The sequence below is a fragment of the Cornus florida genome, unplaced genomic scaffold, assembly GCF_030987335.1.
Source record: "Cornus florida cultivar Cherokee Brave unplaced genomic scaffold, ASM3098733v1 CherokeeBrave_3.0.0_Hap2_Chr01, whole genome shotgun sequence".
NCBI lineage: Eukaryota > Viridiplantae > Streptophyta > Magnoliopsida > Cornales > Cornaceae > Cornus > Cornus florida.
In genome coordinates, this window is record NW_026775571.1 from 100765897 (window position 1) to 100790808 (window position 24912).

General features: G+C 34.5%; 1 protein-coding gene and 3 pseudogenes across 3 annotated transcripts; 1 reads left to right on the forward strand and 3 right to left on the reverse strand.

Annotated features, from left to right (window-relative positions):
- The first annotated feature begins 342 nt into the window (after positions 1–342).
- Positions 343–7919, forward strand: LOC132309320 (protein C2-DOMAIN ABA-RELATED 11). 3 transcript variants are annotated; one of them, XM_059807643.1, is made up of 4 exons: positions 343–423; positions 1545–1664; positions 2826–2921; positions 5894–7919. In XM_059807643.1, exons 2-4 carry the CDS (start codon positions 1554–1556, stop codon positions 6182–6184), a joined length of 498 nt encoding a protein of 165 aa, XP_059663626.1. In that variant the 5' UTR covers positions 343–423; positions 1545–1553; the 3' UTR covers positions 6185–7919. The 3 variants fall into 3 exon arrangements, with proteins under 3 accessions (XP_059663626.1, XP_059663620.1, XP_059663633.1); XM_059807637.1 differs by having other exon boundaries at positions 351–423; positions 1503–1664; XM_059807650.1 differs by lacking the exon at positions 343–423 and adding an exon at positions 514–655.
- On the reverse strand, positions 7605–11030 carry LOC132278902 (cellulose synthase-like protein E6; annotated as a pseudogene).
- A 280-nt stretch (positions 11031–11310) lies between these two features.
- LOC132309303 (cellulose synthase-like protein E6) lies at positions 11311–18163 on the reverse strand (annotated as a pseudogene).
- Positions 18164–19306: 1143 nt separating this feature from the next.
- On the reverse strand, positions 19307–22624 carry LOC132309311 (cellulose synthase-like protein E1; annotated as a pseudogene).
- Positions 22625–24912: the final 2288 nt, after the last annotated feature.

The window sequence follows — 24912 nt, forward strand, 5'->3', positions numbered from 1 at the left end:
TTTTGAGGCCCTAGGCAACCGCCTTGGGTCAGGACCGGCCCTGTGCTAAGCATCCATCCAGACAAAGCCGCTTGAACCATGACAGAATTGGGCTTGGACTAAACCCATTTTCAAGGGGTGGGTGAAAAAAACGGTTGAAGTAAATAAACACGATTTCAACCAATCTCTGTTCTTAAATTTGAGGTCCTGTTTGGATTTGTTGTGAAAAAGCCGCTTTTGGCCTGGTCAAAAGTTTTAAACGCGTGAAAAGAAGTGGTCTCCGTCTTGGTCAAAACTACGGTTACCGACGCGTGTCAGTCTGGGACTTAGTGGAAGCAAGACGACTTGGAACTGTCTGTGGATCGCTGTGCTCAAAATAAATAGTAGTAGAAGACAGCGCACGAAGTCCAAAGAAGAAGAAGACCTTTCCCAATCTTTTTACTTGTAAGTTCGTATGTTCACTCTTTATTTTTTAAAATATTTATTTTCACAATTTAATAATCGTACTGTTTGGGCTACTAGTATTGTTTATGTTACAGTTACAGAAATGGCATAGTTTGAGTTCATTTGATGAATTTTTAGTCATTGTGTTTTGATTCCTTGCTTTGATTTTGTCTGGAACTTACTATATTGTCGCTACATTTGTGGTTATATATTATATATAACTATATCGAAGGTTTTTGCTTTTAATCTCTACATTCAAGTTTTTTTTTTTTTTCTAACAACTACATTCAAGTTGAAGAAGGTCTCTTTCTCCCTATCTGTGATCTAGGGTTTCATACATTTTACTTCGTTAACCTCTGTTTCTCTGGTGTGTATTTCTGCTGAGAATGAATAATTGAATCAAAGAAAGTTAATCTTGAGAGCTTCATTTCTTGTACATGAACTAATTGTTGTAGCATTTTTTTAAAGATGATATATATATATATATATATATATATATATATATATATATATATTGCAACTTTTCTCTGCTTCCAGTTGTTCCTATCTCCTGCCAGTGCAATTAAGATAATTTGGTTTTTTCTCCATGATTTTCTAATTTGAGTCATTATAAATTGTTTCAATATATATATATATATATATATATATATATTGTACAGCCACTGGTTTTTTCTTTATCTGAAAGTTGTTTGTGGCTTTGCATAAATCGTTACTTGATTATTTGATTTTTTTTTTAACCATTAATTTTTCCATACATGACTCTCTCTCCCTCAAAATCTGGTTTGTAACTGAGAACTTATTCTTTATTGTTCTTCTTCGACAGACTGAGTTTATACGTTGAACCTGGTCAAGATATATATATTTTTTGTTCTTTTATATTGTTAAGTTTTCCTTTCAAAGTGCTGACTTGTTCATTGGGGTCTTCAGTTGGGATCAGCTTATGTTTGGGGAGCAAATAAGCATGTCTATGATGATTATAAACGATAATTATTCTGTTTCTTTATAGCTTGCTTTTGTTGAAAAGTTTGAGATTGTTCTCATAGTTCTGTGTGTTTATCAAAATTGTATTGGCTTTCCAGGTTGTAGTTATTGCCTTATTTCTGAAGTTGATGCCTTTGTAGGAGTGGACTATGGGAGAACCTTTGGGGCTGTTAAAAGTGATTGTTGTGCAAGGGAAAAAATTGGTAGTCAGGGACTTCAAGAGCAGTGATCCTTATGTCATTGTTAAGCTTGGCAACCAGGTTATTATGTGTTCTAGAAATTATTTTATAACACTTCCTTTTCGCTTGTGTGTGTACGTGCGCGCACGCATGTGGAGTTCGTGGATATTGGTACCTTTTTTCTTTCAAAATTTTGGCTCCAATCATGTTTTTTTTTTTTTTTATTATTATTTTTTTATTTTATAAAAACAATCAGCATAATTGCGATTTAATTCATTTATTATTTAAATGATTAGAAGTAATCCTTTTTATTTTGACTACCACATTTAAAATTTGAAAGTAGAAACTGAGATTAAATTAGCTAAAGTAGTGCAAACTAGACATTTCCTTAATTTGATTAAAATCCTTAGTTTTGAAGGATGAATCATGATGAAACTGGTCGGTGAGTATGACAAGGGCATAAAACTCCCTTCTCATTATGAAACTAGTCAGTCTTTTGAAAAATAAAGTTGACAGTATTAATGCAACTGTTGGATAAGCACAAAAAGAAAAAAATCAAAAGGATGGTAGTGACTATGACAATCAACTCATCCGTTAAATGACAAAATTACGTCATAAAAAATGTAATATATGTCTGTGTATGTAAATATATTTGTGTATGTATACCTACAATTTCTAATAAATTTTAAAGTTTTCATTATGTCTTAGTATTCACAATATAAATCCGGATATTACTACTATTACCAAAATCAAACATTTGGATTAAATATGTCATAACAAGTTTAAACGATCAGTTATGTTCAGTAATGTGAGGGCTGGGAGAAGTTGTTCTTTTCTTTCCTTTTTGGTCCTCTACCAAATTCAATTTACTACAAAAGAGATTTACAGGAAAAAGGAAAATTATTGCATCTCTCTTTTATTTGTGGGGTATCTCAGTGGTATTTACTTGTCTTCTATGTATTTCATTTAGATGATGTCAGTGAGAGAATATAAATGTGATTGTGGTACAGCTGTTTATATGTCGTTAATTATATTTTTTATAGTTTGAGATTTTATTTTTAAATATTCATACCATCTTGCTATTTTTTTCTCTCTAATTTTTGGTGTATAAAAAAAAAAAAATTCTCTTGGAATTCTATCTCACACTCAACGTTTGGTGTACATTGCACAGTCTTTGCTCTGTGTTTAATTTCTTTACTTGAGTAAACATTTGACTACCTTAAATTTTATCTTCTGTTTCAGACAGCAAAGACCAAGGTTATAAACAGTTGCCTTAACCCAGTTTGGAATGAAGAACTTTGTTTTTCCCTCACAGAACCTTCTGGAGTTCTAAACTTGGTTAGTTTCTAATTTCTGAATTTTTTAAATATCCAATTGTACTTCCATTTAATACATTGCATTATAGTTTTCTGTTAGTTTAAAGTTTTCTTGGCCGTCTTTGTATTGTTGATAATCAAGATCAGAGCACTGGCAGTTTAATCAAAAAATTTATTTTATATAATTATATCATTACCTTTGTCAAGTTGCAAATTGGTTGAATGTCTTATGCGAAGCTGCAAATGATTTTAATATTCTATATACAAAATCAAGTGTACACCTTTTCATGAAAGTTTCTTTAACTTCTTTTGGAACTTTTGTTAAGTTTGTGTTTGATGAGTCTGATCTTGATTGACCTGGGCTAAGAAGCACAAACACTTCTATGAGGGGCCGTGTTTGTGTCTGACACCGACACTCCATGGACACTCTTAACATGTGTCTGACACTTCATGACCATGTCCATTATTTAAAAGTAAATTTTATTAGTTTGGATACTTGGCCGACACATTTCGGACACTCGGTTCCTCCAATCTCGGACACATCTTACACTCCTCATCTTATATAAAACAAATACACGAGGACAAAAATATGAACATGAATCAAAGTGTTGAACCTCTAAGGAACAAAAACATAACTATAATGACAAGATATGATGTCATCTTTTATCTTATATAACTTTAGTGTAGAAGTTATAAATTAATTAAAGTTACTATGATTGTCTCATTCAATAGATATATAAATAAAAAATTATATTTCTATTAGCCGTGTCCGTTTCCTACTTTTTTAGAATTTGACGTGTCGTATCATGTCCGTGTCCCGTATCCATATCCATGCTTAGTAGGACCTGGGAGTAGTGTACTCTTTGTAGATATCAAAGAAAGCTTGCTTAGTATTCCTACTTAGATGACCTCAGTCCTGAATATAGTATATATACTTTTTAATCCTTGACTTTCTCTATGGATGTTGCTTTTCTTATCTTGTCTGTTTTACTTCAAAAACCTCATTATCAGCTGGGAGAATTGGGAGTGAAGAAAAATTTCTCCTTTGGTTCCTCTTCTTGTTCCTTTTTTCTGTTTGATATGCATCCTAAATAATCTACTGCTTCTACAGTATGATGGTAGGTTAACACATGTATATATGTATTATGTATATATATAGTTGTAAAGGGAAATTAGTGGTTTACCCTAGGAAGCATATGGACACATCCAATATATATATTTAAAATTTACAAAATTTGACACATGTTAGCCGCGAACATGCGCTTAACACATTTGGACACTTTCTTAACATCCAATATATTTATATATATTTAAAATTTACAAAATTAGGATTCATTTGGGACACATGGCATACAATTGGAGTACACGTCCAGACTCGTCTGGAACATGGTGGGGTCCTTGTCCTATTTTAAACTTTAAAGAACAGGGGACATGTTTTGAGAAACTGTAGAGCTTGGGTGCAAAGAAGTTGCTTTCTAATCAAGATTTGAACTCTGAAGCCCCACTGCTTAGTTGGTGGATTGAGATAGAGAAAGGGGGGAGGGGAGGGGAGGGGAGGGAGGAAGGAGGAGGAGAATGAGGGGGAGGTGGAAGAGGAGGGCATACTGAGGGGGAGGTGGAAGAGGAGGGCATACTGTTGGCATTGGGAATGAGACGAAGTGATTTCATCTCATTTTGCTCCTAGAACATGTCCCAACAGCTTCCTCTCAGTAATGCGATGGGCTAGGTAGTGAATTTTTTTTTGTAAGTCTGCAAAAACCAGAACAGGGTCTGATTGGAAATCCTTTTCTTTGTTGTCTCTCCCTGTTGAATCGACCATAGTGAAATAGGGTTTGATAGTGATACCCCTCATCTAATTAATAGTTATACCCCTCATCTAGTTATCTGATGACTTGCATTCTTTTCTTTCTTTTCCCCACACACAAAAGAGAAGTGCCCAATTCTTTTGTTATTTTATATCTGTAATACCTGTATTCTTTTAGGAATAAGCATATCTTTAAGAAACTACGGCAAATGTAAAATTTTCTAATGTCCTCGTTGTATCTTTGTCCTTTTTCTTGAGGTTTGCTGAATCAGCATGTCCCTGTGGTGTTGCATCCCTGCCACTGTCCGCATTCATGCTTCTTAGGGTTTTATTGGGGAAGCGAATTATCAGTGACATGCGTCCTTATCATTTCTCTCCAAGTGGAGTTCCTACTGCTGATGGGTAGTGTCTCTTGCTTTTTTGTATGAGGTGATTATTCACCTGTTGTATACCTTTTTGTTAATACTGGGCAAGAACATCTTTGGGTTGGTAGTTTCCCAATTAAATTTGTCTTAATTTGCATTTTCTTCCAAAAGTAGACTTCTTTTTTTTTTTTTTTTGGTTTTGTTAGCATCTTTGGATAGAACTCTGACTGTCAGTAACCATAGACCAGACAATAGATGATCCTTACTACATCTTTATATGCAAAGCGAAGTCATAAAATTGAGCTCTACTGTACTATTCATTTGGCGATGGTGTTTTTATTGTCTAAATGGGTCGGGATTTTGCTGGTTTCTCGACCTCTTTAGTGGGTTGGTATTGTAAGTTGTGGAGTAGTTATCAAGTAAATTGCCTATACACATCAGACTTCCATGGTTGATTTTGGTCTGAGCTATCCCTCTTGGCTAATGCACTTCTTTTCTTTTTCTTTTTTCCTCTTTTTCTATTTTTATTTTCTGGTTGTTGTCAGGAAGGGGGGAACTTCACTTCTTATCTTGCACATCTATATATGTCTATATCGCTGTTGGTTATATTTTTATTGGGATAAACTTTATCATATTTGTTTTAGACTTTTAACTTCACTAATTACATTGTAAATTCACATCTTCTTCCAAAGGCAATGTAGTTAATTTAAAATTTTATGTTAATTATACTGTATACAAAGTCATATTGAAGGTGCTAATGACATTGTTAATTGAACTTAGATTTTTATCCTTGTATGACTATTGACCATACTATTGCTTCAACAGCAAGTGTTTGATAAAGACCGTTTCAAGGCGGATGACAAGATGGGGCATGCTCACCTCAGCCTCCAACCATTAGTTTCTGCAGCTAGATTAAGGCAGATCCTAGGCGCGTCTTCTGGTGAGACAACATTAAGGAAGGTCATTCCAGACAGTGACAACTGTCTAGCGATGGAAAGCTCTATTAACTGTGCAGATGGTGAGGTTGTTCAGGATGTTTGGTTGAGGCTTTCTGGAGTGGAGTCTGGGGAGATAGAGTTAAAGATCAAATTAACCAATCCTCCTGTTGCTCACTAATGATATTGTAGAATAAAGGCTCACTAAAACATGGACCTATTAACCGTGTGGAGTAATTATATTGTAGCGTTTGGAGGAGTGTTCTAATTTGAAAAGTTCTTTCACTGTAAAGGGAATGACTTCTTTAGAAGGAATTTAGAAAAGAGAAGATGTTTGCCAAATGGTACTTTTGAGAAGTCATTTTATATCTCCCTCCCTGATTTAACATCTTGTTGGGAAGAGATTAATATAGGTGGCTTAGCTTGGGACTAGTATGCTTTTGATATATTGAAGTTGAAAACTGTGCACTCAGAATTTTCTCCGTCGTGGAGCTGTGGGTTTAGATTCTTTCGAATGTGTTCAAATTTTAGGCCCTGTAATTGTTGGGTGTAACATGACTGGTGTGTATATATATATATATATATATATATATATATATATATATATATATATATATATGATGTTGCGCTTGCGCTTAGTACAAGTGATGTATACATTGTTGCATAGATGACAACCGGAACTTCATGTCTAGATGACCAAAAGCTGTTAAATTGATGCTCTGAATTTATCATACATGGGTGTACTCTTCTTGGCCTTTGCTTCTGTTACCACCTCTAGAGAACTAAGTAGTCCCATGTCCATTGATAGGCCTTGTGAGCACCGCCAGCTTCTCCTCCTCGTTTGGCAGAAGGTGCAGGACTTAAGTCCCTATACACGGACAATAGGTAGGAGCTTATGTGTAGAGGTGGTATTGGAGGGTTGCCCCTTACCAGCATGTATCACCAGAGCCCCTGACAAAAGAAAAAGAAAAAGAAAACAGACTTACAAAGAAAGTGTCATGGGATTCTTGAAAGAGATTAATGGTAAAGTAAGCATTGCCAATGCATTTTAATTGATTTCATTGTATTCCTAAATTTAATTGATTCTCCTAATTTTGATTTTAATTTCCTGTTTCATCACTGATGCTATATAAGACTAAATTGCCCTGTTGTGTTATCTTATTGCTAGCTAATCAGCTATTATGCAACATTTCTTTTTTCTATTCCGGTAGGTAAGGATCTAAGTTTTTATGTCCCAAACACGTATAATTCCGAAAGTGAAAGGAAGTAAGAAGAAAACCAAGAACTTCTTGTTGCCCTGAGACGTTTTCCTGTAAATTAATCTAAATATCTCTCCAATAAAAATAATATCTCAAAAGCAATTAATAATTCAAACTTAATCAAATTTCTTCTTGCCAATCTATTTTTTTAACAACTGGCACATGGTACTCAAGATTTAATGACTACTATAAATATTTAGCAATGACCAAAAATAAAAAAAGAGTTACAAATACATAGATATGGATAAAGTCCGCTTCAAATGTTACTCAGAGCAGTCTTGGTTGAAACTGGAAATTTTATTCAATAATCTAATACAAGACCATAGAACAAGCAAATAGAGTTTACATAATTGACTTGTCTGTGACTGAGGTGGGCATGCTTCCCTTATCCTTTCTGAAGAATAGCCCTTCATATATAGGCAAGCTGATAAAAATCACCAGCCCACACAGAAGAATCTGTGGTGCCAATGAATCCAATCCCTCAGTTTTCAAATCCATAACTATCCTCTTCACTCCCCAAACAAAGCTGAACAGGTTGAGCAGTGCAAGTGTTGCTAAAATGGTAAACATTGGCGAATGCGCGCCGAACTCCATGACCTCTTTCTTGTATCTTAGCAGCAGCTCCTCGTCAGCCACCTTTTCTGTGACTACAAAACCTGACTCGGCAAGTCCTAATAGATTCAAGATGGTGTCTATGAAGCCAAATAAGTAGGAAGTTGATCTCTTAAACATCCACTTCCTCTGATCATTACACCAACCTTGAAGTGTGCCGCTGTACCAGAGGAACTCCGCTAAGCTGTATGTGTACTTTGCGATGATGACATATGCAAATGGTAGGATCCACGGGCTCAATAACTGTAGAGTCAATAGATAACTAATTTTGTAAGAGTTAGCAACAATGTTGAGATCTAAATGCTTTGATGGGTGTTGGCAACAATTCAGAATATTACAAGAGGGTGAGAGAATGTCATGAAAAGGTTAGAAGAGCAGTGACTGCAACAAAGTTTGGTAAGGATATAAAGAATCATTGGGGTAAAAAGAAAATAAAGGAGAAAGGCAAAGCATTTTGGAAAAAATGTTGATTTGTATGTAACAAAACGAGGCTCTCTATGTTTTTAAAGATGATTATGATTCCAAACTTTCCCAGAAATAGTAAGATTCTTATAACATCTGTTAAATATTTTGAGGTCCATACCTTTGGGAACAAGGAGATGCTTCTGAGGAGATAAAGTGGCAGGACAGCAACATAGTATAGTGTAGCCAAACAGTTTGGTGCCCACATCGAGTATGGACAATATGAAATTTGAAGTTCTAGAGGGATCCTTCTATGCCCATGCCAAAAAGGACAGTACTTTTAGAGAAAGATCTGAAACTGTCCTTCACACCATCTCTTATGTTGTACTAGTGACTGCAACAGGGTTGTGGAAGCAACTCCCATGAAGCCCTTCCTTTCGGGATTGAAATCGATCGATTTCCAACCTCTGCATTGTATTGCTAGTCCTGTAACTATATCTTCTACTGCACAGCCATACTTCACTCCCATCTGCAAATCGACATGTCTATGAGAGAGGGAGATACCAACGACTATAATCTAGTGGTACTTCTTCATCTTTTAAAGTAGAAGGTCGAGAATCAAGTCCCGTGGAGGAAAAGTGAGTGTGTGAGTTTCAAATAGGAGGGGGAGAGAGAGAGAGAGAGAGTACCTCATTTCCCCATTCAGTGTTTTCTTCATAGCTGTAACTTGCAAGAACCTTGCATGTTTCCTCTAGCACACTTGCACTTTCTTCAACCTCTTTATCGCTCTCTCTCTTCCATTCTTTGCATTCCTTGTTATTCTTCTTCCCACAAAGAGTCTCTCTCCTGTGAAAGCACCCAGTACCAACATACCAAGGTCCTCCATTACCATCCAAACCTGGAGCTTCCACCTTGATCACCAAGAGTTCCTCAAATATATATCAGGCCATACTCAATAGAATCTTCAATTATCAGTACCAAAGGTATAATATTTAGAGGTTTCAAAATATCAATGGTTGTTGCTAAGGCTAACCTGATTGATTACCATCAAGGAACTGCTGTATAGGTCATTCTTTGTAAGATTGTCCATGTTTTGTGGATGTTGTACATAAGCAATCTCATGTCCTTTCTCTTCATCCATGAAAAAGCACAGAGCATCTCTAACCGAATCTGTATTGTTCAAGTACATGTCGCAATCCACATTAAGAATAATGGAGCCATTGCTTATTCTTGATGAAACCCTTATCCATTCAAATTTAAATACAACAATGATTATAGAAAAGTTAACCACAGACAGATGAATCTCATGAACAAGGTGTGCATGTGCGTGCGTTCGCGTTTGCTGTGTGTATTATATATTTCTTACCAGTGCATTTAAGGCTCCTGCTTTAAAGTTATGGTGATAGTGGGGCTCTTCTCACGGGCCAAATATACTAAGGTAGGCAGAGGTTGTCCTTCAATATCCATGGCCTTAGGATCTCTCCCATCAATTAGTATCTATTGGATAAGTAGATGAACTGATAAAATCAAATATAGTGGAAAATAGATTTTAAATAAATAGATTTTTGTTTTTGTTTTTTTTGTGAAGAAAATTTAATGCAAAAAGTACCTGAAGAATGGTCTGATGATCTGTTTGGTAGAAACCAAGTTCCACTCATGAAATCCTTTGTGCTCTTTCCGTAATTCATCTGAAACTTGACCTAGCTTTGTAGTATTTTCAATCCGTTTCTTCATATCTTCGTACAATACCTACAATCAGGAAAAAAAATAAAAAGTAAAGGAAAGAAAAGAAATGAAACGAATCTATGGGAGTTCAGCCAATATACAAAGTTGAAAAGTAACAGTACTAAAAATTTTAAGTCCTTCAATTATTCTTCATACTTATATATGGTATAATTTCCAGAAGTTCGACATTGCTACTCTCAAACTTGGAGTCATCACATTTATGATTTTGGCCTTTTCCCATTGTACCAAGTAATGACCCTAACAACGATAATTTCCGGCTTTTTGTTGTTGTTGTTGTTGATTGGTATATGATTGGTATGTGTAGCATGAAAATAGTTGTACCTTGATGGAGGACCGTTCTTTGGCCATGGTAGGATGACAAATGGGTTCCGAAACTGCAGAAAAATAAGCTGCTGGCGATCTGGGTTCTACTTTGAATTTCTTGCAAAATGGTAGCCAATGCTTTGAGAAGCGAGAGGCCTCTAATAAAGCATAGAAAGTCAAGTCTGATCCACCATCGTCAGATAGATAAACACTTAGCTTCTCTGTTGGGTAGTCATATGCCATGACTGATAGAACAGTGTTGATCACCATTATTGGTGGCTCTAATTTGGGGTCTGCTGTGCACACAAATATGTCTACACCCGGTAGAGCCTTCTCATATCTGTTGTTTCATATTAACAGTAAGAAAGATAGCACACTGACACACACACACATGCATATATATAAATATATATCTCTCTATGAATATATGATTATAATGCACCTTTGAGAGAGTTTGTCTTTGAAAGTGTAACGATAGACGCGATTCCACCTGACAGATTGAGTGACAAGCCAATAGAGACCAAACCAGAGATCACCCAAAAACAAGCCTATCCACGGCCATCTTCCTATTTCACCCTGTGCTGGTAGATGACACTCTGTAAATCCAGATCGAACATATACCCACAAACACCAAAACTGCGTACAATCGGAAGAGTGTACGCCCCTTTGCTGCCTCTTTTGTTTCAAAAAGAGGAAGATAGCCATCTCTCTTCGTATGTGTGTGCGTGTGTGTTTGTGGTGCTTGAGTAGGATTATGCTTTAGGATAGGATGGGATAACAGTATAGTGTCATGTTGTCTTGGTGGAAGAGCTTGTGTAAGCTCTGCACTTACTTTTGTCTGATCATTGACTCTCTCTTTAGTTTAAGGCCAATTTAATAATTGAGATCTAGATCTTTAGCTTAATTATTTCTTAGTGCAGACAAATACACCGAGTTGGTACCTACTTTCTTTAGTCAATTCTGATTTGAAGCAAAAGACAAGTAATAATCAAAGACATAGTTTTTACTTTTTTAGGAAATATTTTGAAACCATATATTCAAATCTAAGTACATAATTTTAGTAGAGACTATGGTCTGCAGTGATAAAAATCTAATACAAGGCTACTAAATGAGCAAGTGTAGCTACAATAATTGATTGGTACGTGACAGAATTTGGCATACGGCCATTGTCCTTTCGGAAGAAGAGTCCTTGGAATACAGGCAGGTTGATGAGAACCAGTAGGGCACATAGCAGCATCTGTAGTGCAAATTGATCTAAAAACTGAGTTTGCAAATCCCAAATGACCTTCTTTACCACCCCAACAAAACTGAACAGGTTGACCAGTGCCAGTGTTGCTATAATGGTGAACATTGGGGAAGGGGCACCGAACTCCATGAGCTCTTGCTTGTATCTCTGAGACACTTCCTTGTCAGCCACCTTCGCGGTGACCACAAAACCTGAGCTGGTGAAGCCTAACACCTTCAAGATTGATTCTGAGAAGCTGAACAAGTAGGAAGTTAATCTTTTGAACAACCACATCCTCTGATCATTCCACCATTCTTGAGATCCACCTCCACACCAGAGGAACTCTGCATAGCTATATATGTATTTTGCAACGATAGCACATGCAAATGGAAGAGCCCAGGGGCTCGATAACTGTGGCACAACAAGATTAAAGTCTTTAAAACTGGAACAATTTATAGAATTATTTAGATGATCATTTGACGAAATTAGGTGAAGTATATAAAATCTATAAGTATCTGTTCTAAAAGTTTAAGGTCCATACCTTTGGGAACAAGGAGATGCCTCTAAGGGTACAAAGAGGAGGGACAGCAACGTAGTATAGTGTAGCCAAGCAATTTGGAGCCCAACCCATGTAGCAACAGTACGAAATTTGAAGTGTTAAGAGGGATCCTTCTATATCCGTACACAAACGGGCAGTGTTTGGAGAGAAAAATCTGAAAATCACCTTCTGACCATCTCTTATGTTGTATTAGTGACTGCAATAGAGTTACCGGTGCGAGTCCTAAAAAACCATCCCTTTTCGGATTAAAATAGACAGGTTTCCAGCCTCTACATTTTATTACCAATCCTGTAATTACATCTTCTACAGTTCTACTGGACATCCATACATCAATCCCATCTGCATATCAACATTTATGATCTCAATATGTGTGTATGTGTGTGTGTGTGAGAGAGAGGGAGAGATGAAGAAAAAGAACTTGGATTCCGTTCTATGCACTTGACAGTTCTGTACACGTAAGAAAAATGGAGATCGGGGTGATGGGTGTGTACCCCAGGAGTGATCTCCACCCTCCTAGTGCACAGGATCAGTTTGAGAGAGAGAGAGAGAGAGAGAGAGACCTCGTTTCCCCATAGTGTTCTCTTCATAGGTACAACTTGCAAGAACTTTGGATGTCTCTTCGAGCACATTTGCACTTTCTTCAACCTTTGTGTGATCAATTTGTGTTTTCCACTCAGCTTTACATTCCTTATCGTACTTCTTACCGGATAGACTCTCTCTCCGGTGAAAGCAACCACTACCGATATAAAAAGGCCCTCCATTAGCATCCAAACCTGCAATCTCCACCTTCAACCACAAGTTTCTCAGGGTAGGAAACATGTAAAATCCTCTTACCATTTATGAATAAAAACTTTTGAGTATTATGAAACTAGAGCTCTGGTTAATTACCTTAGAGATTACCCTCAAGGAACTACTATAAATATCATTCGTTGTGACGTTATCAAACACTTGTGGAAACTGAACATAAGCAATCTGGCGGCCTTTCTCTTCATCCATGAAAAATCACAGTGCTTCTCTCACTGATTCCGAATTGTTCGAATACATGTCGCAGTCCACGTTAAGGATAATCGGAGCATTGCTTATCTTTGATGACACCCTTATCTATTCATTGAATTATAACAACAATGACAATCATCATTATGAAAAGATAAAAAAAAAAAAAACTGCCTATTAATGATACACGAATTTGTGACTACATATTATTATGTAGGACTAAATGGCATGTTTTTTATATATGCCTGAATAAGTTTTGAAAATGGATAAATGCACATAGGTATGTGTATTTAGAGATGAACACAGAGTTTAAAAGTCGGATATATCCGACTATATATATATGTAAGTAAAAGATGATTGACATAATAAAATAAATAAATAAATAAATCTAACTCCCTTACTATTTATCATTTTAATGTATTAATAATAAACATTTGTGTACGATTATCCTACCAGGGCATTCATGGCTCCTGCTTTGAAGTGGTGGTGGTATTGCGGTCTTTTCTCACGTGCCAAGTATACCAATGTTGGCAAAGGTTGTCCTTCAATGTCCACAGCTTTGGAGTCTCTCCCATTATTTAATATCTTGGAATTAAAAAAAAAGTATAATATAAAAAAACTTGGGTTGTAAATTAATTAAGCAGTGACTCTGGACATATATTCGGAAGGGGAGAAGTGCCCACGACTCCAACGACAGCAATGGCGTTTTATTATTTATTTATTATTATTAATATTATTTTGAGGAGAATGAACCATAATATATATATATATTATTGTTTTTTCTTTGGATGAAGAAGAACAATCATAATATATACTCCCTCTCTGCAGAAAATTTTGGCCTGTTGGAGAATCCAACTTTGTATGGCAACGAGTTTTTAACATTTTTTTATTGTATTGATAATAGTAAATTTTTAAATATATATTTATTAAAAGATAAAATAGTACTGTATCTTGTAATTAGTATATTTTTTTAGTAAAAAAAAAATAATAATTTAGAAATATTATAAAAAATAGTACATATGTATTTTGGGACATACAAAAATAGAAAGATAAACAAAATTTTTGGGACTTTAATTTATATAAAATTAAAAATTGACAATAATGAAAAAAATAAAGTAAACAGTACTTGAAGAATGGTGTGATGATCTCTTTTGGTTACAGGCAAGTCCCACTCACGAAATCCTTTATGCTCTTTCCGAAATTCATCTGCAATTCGGCCTAGCTTTGTAGAATCCTCGATCCGTTTCTTCATCTCTTCGTACAATTTCTATAAAGTAGTAGAAAACATATACTAATTATGTACACATACATGCACACAAATACACACCCACCCCTAAATAATAAAACACACACTCTTGTCTTTACCATCCCTACTATTATTATTTGTCCTCAACACTGGGCAAACTCTACCATTAGTTAAGATGGTATAATTTTTTTTATTTTATTTTTAAACATCCCTTCAAATTGGTCAAATATTGCCTTAAAACAATTTTCAAAAATTACTACCACTCATGCTATAAACGTTTGTTTTGTTTTTCACTCACACCAACTGTTATTTTTAGATATCTGACATAATATAAAATGACTTAAATACTTTTTGACTTTGTCAAAAAAAAAAAAAAAAAAAAAAAAAAAAACAAAAGAACACTTAACCTAAAGAAATATACTAAAAGACTTAACTACCCCTATAGTGTGTATATATATATTTGATGTACTATATATATCTATCTATCGTTATATATATATATATATATATATATATATATATATTTGAGATAATATCCTTACACCACCACCGTTGCAACTGGTAGCCGTCGCACACTACCACAGTTGCAGCAATACCACCCCCATCCCATAACAGCCATCACCACCTCACCCCAAAATCACTTGCAATAACCGCCCTTACCATCACACCCAACAACTAACAACGGATGAAAACAGGTTTTTTTTTTTTTTTAATTAAATTTTTTTTTTTTTGAAAAATAATTGAAGGCTTTCCTATTGCGGCTATTGCCTTTTGAAACAGGTTTTTTTTTTTGGTTCTTCCTTTGGATTTGCAATATTGGTGACGCAAAGAATAATCAAGATTTATGATGTACAAGAAAAGCTTTGTATGTATATAAATTAAAAAAATAGAATGGTAATTTTCTACAATTGTTTATCTATTCTCATATTAATGGAAAACAAAAAATAGTTCATAATGTCGATTGATTTTTTTTTTTTTGAATAAATTATTTTCTGAAATTGAAATAAAAAAAATTTGAAATATAAGTTTCACATTTGGTCTTTTGTTTTGAAATTATGTTAAAATTATTAAAACCAAAATAAAAAATTTGTTTCTCTTTTTTTGATTCTACATAATGGCATATTTAGTTTGAGAATGATTTTCTGGCCTGTGAGCACAACACAGGTATTTATGATGTACTCATATTAACTGTCCTCTTTTAATATTATAACTTTTTAATTACATTATTTCTTTTTAAAATTATATCACTGTGGCTTTAAATTTAAATGTGCATATTATCAAATTGAATTTTTTTTGAAAACTCAATGGTAATTATAAAAAAATAATATATTTTTGTTTTGACTTCAAATGGTATAACCAATTTGGACACCTAAAAACGAATGATAGAATATTAATTTAGGAGAGGGGCAATATATAATATGATAAGAAGAGAGGATGTAAGGGTGAGGGTGAGGGTAATGAGGGTAATTTTGTCTTTATAGGTTTTAAAATAAAAGACATTAAAAAATGGGGGGTAAAAATGCTATTCCATACTCATTTTAACAGCAAAAAAGTGATTTGAGGTGTGAATGATAATATTTTTTTAAAGACGTTTCAAAGTAATAATTGGCAGAATAGATGTCAGTAAAAATAAACTTATTTTTTTTTATAAACTCTCCACCTTCAAAGGAGAAGTGAGTGGTTCAAGCTTCATAATCAACATTTATAGGGAAAGGGAGTGGTTCAAACTTCATAATGAGCATTTAAAGGTACTGTCAGTATCCACCTAATCATATATATATATATATATATATATATATATATATATAAACTAAGAAATGTGAACTCAAGTGAATTATAGTTTGAAACTAAATAAAAGTAAATTATAAGATTAGCATAGTGAACATAGGTGGCTACATAAGTTAGTCTTATCTTTGTTTATTTTATAGTAATCCTCATCTTCTATTTTAGGAAGTAAAAAAAAAAAAATATCCGTAACCTATGATTAATGATATGACTTGTTGGATCAAAAAAATATATATTTCCAAAAGAGATAATCTTAGAATAATTGTTGGAGCATGTGGATTTTTCTTGTGGTACGTAAATTGTTATCGTCCGTAACATTTTTGTAGAATAAGGATAAATATCAATCAGTTGGTCCGTCAAGCTAAAGTGGTACGATTTTTTCTTTATAAACGGCCCCACTGTTGATTTGGACACTGCCAAATTTGATATCAATGATCGATCAATAATTCACCTTCGCAAGTAAACAACCAAAGTGGTGCCATATATACATATACTAGGATGATAAAACAAGCTTGGATTTAAAAGGAAATATATATATATAAATTTCAAGAACAAAATAATAATAATAAAAAAAAGAATCAAATGTACTTGTCGCTTCCATGACTAAGTTTTTTATTAATTTTTGTAGAGTCGCAGTCACGTAATTATAGACCCACGTGACTGCCGATGTGAAACAGAATTGAATCCACATCCACATAATTATTGTGATTGTAAATCTTTTTTGAACTCTTCATCTAGTGTCCAAAATATAATGATATGAAACTTTTTATAACATAATTAAAAAACAATAGATTCTTAGTATTATTTGAAGACCATCTAATACTAGTAAGAGGACCATAAAATAAATTTAGTTTTCGTACCCTGATGGAGGACCATTCTTCAGCCATGGAACTACCATCTCGTGGTTTACCAACGGTGGAAAAATAAGCTGCCGGTGCCGGCGGTTCTATTTTGAATTTCCTGCAATATGGCAGCCAGTGTTTGAAGAAGCGAGAAGCCTCTAAAAGAGCATAGAGCGTCAACTCGGAGCCGCCATCATCGGAAAGATAGACGCTCAACTTTTCCGGTGGGTAGTCATAAGCCGCCATGGAGAGGACAGTGTTGATCACCATTATTGGTGGCTCTATTATAGGATCAGCAGTGCACACAACTATGTCCACCCCGGGCAAAACCTTCTCGTATCTGTTGCAATTTACAACACATACAAAAATATAATATAAGCAAAACACGCACATAAATATACAACAACAACAATCATACCTTTTTCTCAATAACTTAAGGTCAACGAACAATTTTTTTGTCTTTTGAAAACTGAAAATCAGAAAATTGTATAAAATATACTTGGTCGATTCAGATTAAAATTTATATACATAGGACTGTCAAATTTTTTTATGTTTTTTAAGTTTTGACAAACCAAACAGGTCATAATATTTTCATTCCCCTTTACGAACATAAATATACATATACGTGTGTATATACATATAGAGAGAGGGGAGATTGAGGAGAGACCTTTGGGAGAGCCGGTCTTTGAAGGTGTGACGGTAGACGGGACTCCATCGGATGGATTGAGTGATGAACCAGTAGAGAATGAACCAGAGCTCGGCCATGAACATACCAATCCAAGTCCATCTTTCTACTTCTCCTTGTGTTGGTAAACGAGTGGCTCTATAGAAACATATCAAACATATGCTTATACATACTGATACTACATACACTCGATGGAAGATGCGTCCCTTTGCTGCCTTTGTTTCAAAGAGTGGAAAATAACTATCTTTTCCCATCTCGATCTCTCTCTCCCTCCCTCTGTGTGTGTGTGTGTGTGTGTGTGAGGAAGAGACAAAGAGAGAGGGTGGGGGGTGGTTGTTTAATGGAGTTGCATGAGAACCACTTCAGTTTAAGCTCTGTCTGTTGATTTTGACCTGAAACAATTTTCAAATAAAGAAATTAGTTTTGTGACTTTTGCAAAATTTTCTAGGAAAATAGTAAATAATTCCCAAAATAGTAAATATTTCCTATCAATGTTATCCTCTCTCTTTTTCTTTTACTTTTTCTTTCTTTTTTCTCCTATTTTACAGAGCGCAACGTACACTATAAAACCCAACCCCAAGCCACTGAAAATAGAGAGAATCCAAGTTATTTAGCCTTAACTATTTTTTATATTTTTGTTAAACCCTATTTTTTTATAATTGTTGGAGTGATAGTATTATTTTTTCTATAAATTACACTGACCTTCCTCAATTTTGAGCTTCAATGTTCATGAATGTCTTCCCCCGGCCTAAATTCGTTTGGGGATTGTTGAAATGTGATTTTAAGTGTAAAAAGTTAATAATGTCTTTATATTATATTACTAATACTTATTAATTTAAAAATTCACGAGATCTATATGTAATTTATTCAAACCTCAAACACGATCAATGAGATTTTCTTTATTGTTGTTTAATCCAAGGCAATGATAGAATTCTCACTTTATAAAATTTGATCTAACAGATAAAAAAATATTAAGAATATTACTGAAAGCACCCCATAAAATTCGGATGAGTTTAAAATAATAATAGTATAACTATAATTTGTCAGTACTTAATTTACTTGAGAGAAAGTAATGTAATTTACCATTAATCTTTTGCTGCTATGAAACATTAGCCTAAAAGACTAGTAAAGCCTTGTTTAGCATAGCATCAGTTGGACACGTATTAATGGAGGTCAACAACCAACTGTGTACAGCAAAAACACGCTGGCCTTTCAAAAACAAATCCTTTTCTTAAATCCTTTCCATTGCCTACACGTGGATGGTTGGGAGAGGTCAACTTTGTCTTTTTGGATCATATTTCTCCATCCCAATTATTTTTTTGTTTTTAAGCTTCCGAAAATGTCTCTATGATCATCATCTCTGATTCTCTGGTTACTTTAAAAATAAAATAAAATAAATCTAGAATTTACTATATCCATTAAAGAATTTGCTGCATTCCGTTACATTGTACAGCATAGAAAGTAACTAAGTGCAAGTGCAGGTGCAGCAAAATCATTTAAATTTATTAGAGAATAGAGCAAACAAACCTTTTTATGTACCTCACTTTTTATATATATATTTCCCCAATTGATAGCTAATTATTTCCTTGATTCTCTAACACATTAATCTTTCTTGATAGTTTAAAAAAAAAATAATAATAAATAAATATCAAGAACTTCTTGTTGCCCGTGAGACGTTTTCTGTAAATTAATCTAAATATTTCTCCAATAAAAATAATATCTCAAAAGCAATTAAGAATTCAAACTTCTTAATCAAAATTTTCTTGCCAATCTATATTTAATTTTAAGTACTGGCACATGGTACTCAATATTTAATGACTACTATAAATATTTAGCAATGACCAAAAAAAAAAAATTAAAAAAAAAATAAAAAAAAGAATTACAAATACTATAGATAAAGTCCGCTTCAAATGTTACTCAGAGCAGTCTTGGTTGAAACTGGAAATTTTATTCAATAATCTCGAATACAAGACCATAGAACGAGCAAATAGAGTTAACATAATTGACTGGTATGTGACTGAGGTAGGCATGCTTCCCTTATCCTTTCTGAAGAAGAGCCCTTCATATATAGGCAAGTTGATAAAAATCACCAGCCCACATAGAAGAATCTGTGGTGCCAATGAATCCAATCCCTCAGTTTTCAAATCCATAACTATCCTCTTCACTCCCCAAACAAAGCTGAACAGGTTGAGCAGTGCAAGTGTTGCTAAAATGGTAGACATTGGTGAATGAGCGCCGAACTCCATGACCTCTTTCTTGTATCTTAGCAGCAGCTCCTCGTCAGCCACCTTTTCTGTGACTACAAAACCTGACTCGGCAAGTCCTAATAGCTTCAAGATGGTGTCTATGAAGCCAAATAAGTAGGAAGTTGATCTCTTAAACATCCACATCCTCTGATCATTCCACCAACCTTGAAGTGTGCCGCCGTACCAGAGGAACTCCGCTAAGCTGTATGTGTACTTCGGGATGATGAGATATGCAAATGGTAGGATCCACGGGCTCGATAACTGTAGAGTCAATAGATAACTAATTCTATAAGAGTTAGCAACAATGATGAGATCTAAATGCTTTGATGGGTACGTGTTGCCAACAATTCGGAATATTAGCGAGAGAATGTCATGAAAAGGTTAGAAAAGCAGTGACAGCAACAAAGTTTGGTAAGGATATGAAGAATCATTGGGGTAAAAAGTCTTGAAATTCAAAAAAAGAATATGAGAATTAAAATCAAATATACTGGAAAATGGATTTTATTTTATTTATTATTATTATTATTTTTTTGTGTGAAAGACAATTTGAATGCAAAAAGTACCTGAGGAATGGTCTGATGATTCTGTTTGGTAGAAACCAAGTTCCACTCATGAAATCCTTTGTGCTCTTTCCGTAATTCCTCTGAAACTTGGCCTAGCTTTGTAGTATTTGCAATCCGTTTCTTCATATCTTCGTATAATACCTACAATCAGGGAAAAAAATAAAAAGTTAAAGAAAGAAAAGAAATGAAACGAATCTATGACTATGAGAGTTCAGCCAATATACAAGGTTGAAAAGTAACAGTACTAAAAGAATGGTGAAGAAAGGTTTGTAATTATGTGAACACATTTTTTCTAATAAGTGATCACATATTGTGGATAAGTTTAATTATTTTGGCTGTTGTAGGAAAAATAAACCAAATACATGAACCAATTCAAGTGTTGAATACATGAACCAACTCGTGTTGAATACATGCATGAATTCTCTTTTTGGAAGATGAAATATTTATATTAAAGTTAGTGTTTTATTTATTTTCTTGGATTGTGTTTCTTTCTAGAGTCATGTATTGGTGCCTATAAATATATGTTCTTGAAATCTTTTATAACCAAGAAGTGAGAAAGAATGTATCAAAATTTAAGAGTTTTATATAAAAATTGTGTGTTTTCTCCTTCTTCATTATAAGTGCCACTTACAGTACTAAAAATATGAGAGAATAAAGATTTACTGTACTATATATAGAAGTAAAGTATAATATTGAAGTACCGTCATATATATATATATATATATATAAAACAAAATACTCCGTAAAAAGGTTATACGAAAGCAGAGAATTGGAACACATGTACACCCATGTAATAAATACAGAGGGTCCACTCCAGTGGTAGTAGAAGAGTGTATTAAATTGATAGAGAAGCCAGAAGGAGGAGGTACATCAGAAGCCTTAACTGCGTAATTGGTGCACCGTTTACATGCCTATCAATGGAAATGTGGTCGGACCACCATGACCCTCTCTGAGGTGGTCACCATGGACCATCACTTTCAGATTCCAACTTTACGCGGGTTACGCCACTTTTGCCGGAAATTGATTGCCTAGCTATGACCACATTTTATACATACATATTAAAGTGTTTGGTTGAAATTAATTAGTGTGAGTCGTACCCCAATTTACAGAAATATATCTCACAATGACAACGTACTCTCAAATTAAACTGGGATCATTAGATTCTCGAACTCCCTCTCCTGATATTTTTTTAACATCATGTAATTTGGTCCTTTCTTCTACCCACCGACTCTGATATTCACAATCAGGGTGTCAACACTCAACACTCTATGTAACACTCAAAACATATATATGTTTGTTTAAATATTGATGCTTTATACTGGTGTTGCATGCGATTAGGAAATGATATTCCATGAAAATAGTTGTACCTTGATGGACGACCATTATTTGGCCATGGTAGGATCACAAATGGGTTCCGAAACTGCAGAAAAAGAAGCTGCTGGTGATCTGGGTTCTACTTTGAATTTCTTTCAAAATGGTAGCCAATGCTTTGAGAAGCGAGAGGCCTCTAATAAAGCATAGAAAGTCAAGTCTGATCCACCATCGTCAGATAGATAAACACTTGGCTTCTCTGGGGGGTAGTCATATGCCATGACTGATAGTACAGTGTTGATCACCATTATTGGTGGCTCTAATTTGGGGTCTGCGGTGCACACAAATATGTCTACGCCCAGTAGAGCCTTCTCATATCTGTTGTTTCACATTCACAGTAAGTAAGATAACACACTGACACACACACATGCATATATATATCTATGAATATATGATTATAATGCACCTTTGAGAGAGTCTGTCTTTGAAAGTGTAACGATAGGCCCGATTCCACCTGACAGATTGAGTGACAAGCCAATAGAGACCAAACCAGAGATCGGCCAAAAACAAGCCGATCCACGGCCATCTTCCTATTTCACCCTGTGCTGGTATATGACTCACTCTGTAAATCCAGATTGAACATATACCCACAAGCACCGAAACTGCGTACAATCGGAAGAGTGCACGCGCTTTTGGTCCCTCTTTTGTTTCAAAAAGAGGAAGATAGTCATCTCTCTTCATCTGTGTGTGTGTGTGTGTTTGTGGTGCTGGAGTAGGATTATGCTTTAGGATAGGATGGGATAAAAGTATAGTGTCATGTTGTCTTAATCTGAAGTGGAAGTGTTAGGATTTATATTTCCTGGCATAGCAAATTTTTGTTTGGATTAAAGTGATTTATGTTCCTGACGTTTTTGAAATATTTATGTTTTGTACAATTGGTAAATTCAATGTATTATGTTTCGATTCATTATAAAATTGATAGTGTCCTCTTGATTACAAGAGATATTTATATATGTATGTGATGATGATTAATATATGAATATAAATAGTAATCATAAATTGTTCATAGTCAGTAATTATGGATGGAATCATAATTAATTAAGACTTGAACTGGATTCGCGTTAGGTTGAGATATATTGCGAGAGCCGTCGTATGCAATTGCTTCCTATCACCGTCATGACATTTGACTCTTAAGTATGAGAAAAATATAGACTATTTTATTAATTAATAATTACTTTGATTTGTTTAGCGGATTCTTCGGGATCCTTAAACCGACATTTTGGGTAGTTATGTAATTAATAGTTAGAGGGTTATATTTTCAATATTTGCATCATTGCTACTTGTATTTATTTTGTATTGATTATGGTTGATCACAAAGTAAATTCGAAGGCCTTCGTGTGTTTTTAGACAAAATGATTTATTATATATTTATTTATTTAAATTATTATTTTTGTCAAATAAATGTTTTATTGTGATCGAGCTAGAAATAATCAAAGGTACCAAAATAAATATATTAATTAAGTAGTCGGATTGATGGTTTTATTTATCCGATAACTAATTATACACAGAGGGGTCAAAGTGCAATATTGACTAAGAGGTTATTTATTATTTAATTGGAGTTCAATTAATTTCTTTTAGTGGAGTAGAAATTAATTTATGAATTAATTGAATTGGATTAATGGACCGGGCCAATTATTAGTTCATTGTAACCAATAAAATAATAAGCCCAATGGATTCTCACTTATAACCAAACTTGATATTGGAATTATATTAGATTTGAGACATTTGAATTAGAGATTGAGAAGGATTAGTTGTTTTCTTTTATTTACTTTTATATTACCTATAAATATACATGGTCTATGTATATTTTAGGGGTGTTTTTTTGTAGAAGGAAAAAGAAATATATTTTCTCTCTCTAGAAAATTAGGGTTTATGTTCTCATCTAATGGAGTCTCCCACAGGCCTATTTTTCCAAGGTCATTCATAGAGGCATATGAGTGATTCCTAAAGGCAAAACAATTACCAAGAACATGGAGATTCAAGGAAAATGTATCTTGCTAAGGGATCTACAATAAGTGAGGTTTACTCAGACCTTTAATGTAAGTATTCAATCTGTTAATTGAATGGTATATCATATTTTATTTTTGCATAAAACTTGTCTTTATGTGATGAATCAAGATCTATGAATCAAAATCCCTCGAAAAGTTTTTAAAACTAGCATGTTTCCCAACATTGGTATCAGAGCATGGTTTGATTCATTACTAGAGATCATGTTTTTATCAAAATTCATCATTCATGGATCCAGAATTATATTCATATATATTTTTATTGATGTATGTTGATATATGATTTAATATATTGATATATATTGATACATGATGATGTATGTATAATTGTGAATGAATGATTATGTATGTTTGGGTCATGGATGAAGTTTATAGGTTATTTGAATGTAATTTTATCTTTGGATGAATGTAATTAAGACTTTGATTTAGCCGTTTGAAAGTTTATTGATGTAATTTAATTTTTTTTATTGTATTTCAAATTGCAAATATTTTAAAGCCATGTAATCTTTGTCAAAGGATGCTATGGAGCTTCAAGAAAGTCCAAGAAGGTTAAATTAGGCTTCAGGAATTTTCTGGAATTTTTCAGAATTTTTTGGGCTTAAATTTAATTTCTGTAAATTTTTATTGTTTTTTGGCGATTTTCCAGTGACCAAAAAGTCACCGGCGGCAAGGGAAGCGCCGGAGGTTGGCCAGCCAATCCAGTGCGGCTCAGTACATTAGCATACGGTGCACCCGGAATATCAGCTGTCGGATAAGATCTAGAGAGGAAAGTATATGGTGTGGGCGCGCCTTTAGTGGCGCTATAACTCAGCCAACAAGCTGGCGCGTGGGGAACACGCGCTAGCCAATGCCTTCTTCTCCTAGTGTGTGGTAACGCGTGGGAGCACGTGCCACGCGCTGCAGCTTCCAATCGGCACGTGGCAGCGCGTGTCGGCGCGTGGCACGCGCTGCAAGCTCCCACCAGCGCGTGGCACGCGCTGGGACCCTCCAAAGGCGCGTCCAGGCGCGTGTAAGTCCATCGGGGCGCGTTCTAAGCACTGTGTTACCTCTTCAGGCGCGTATCAAC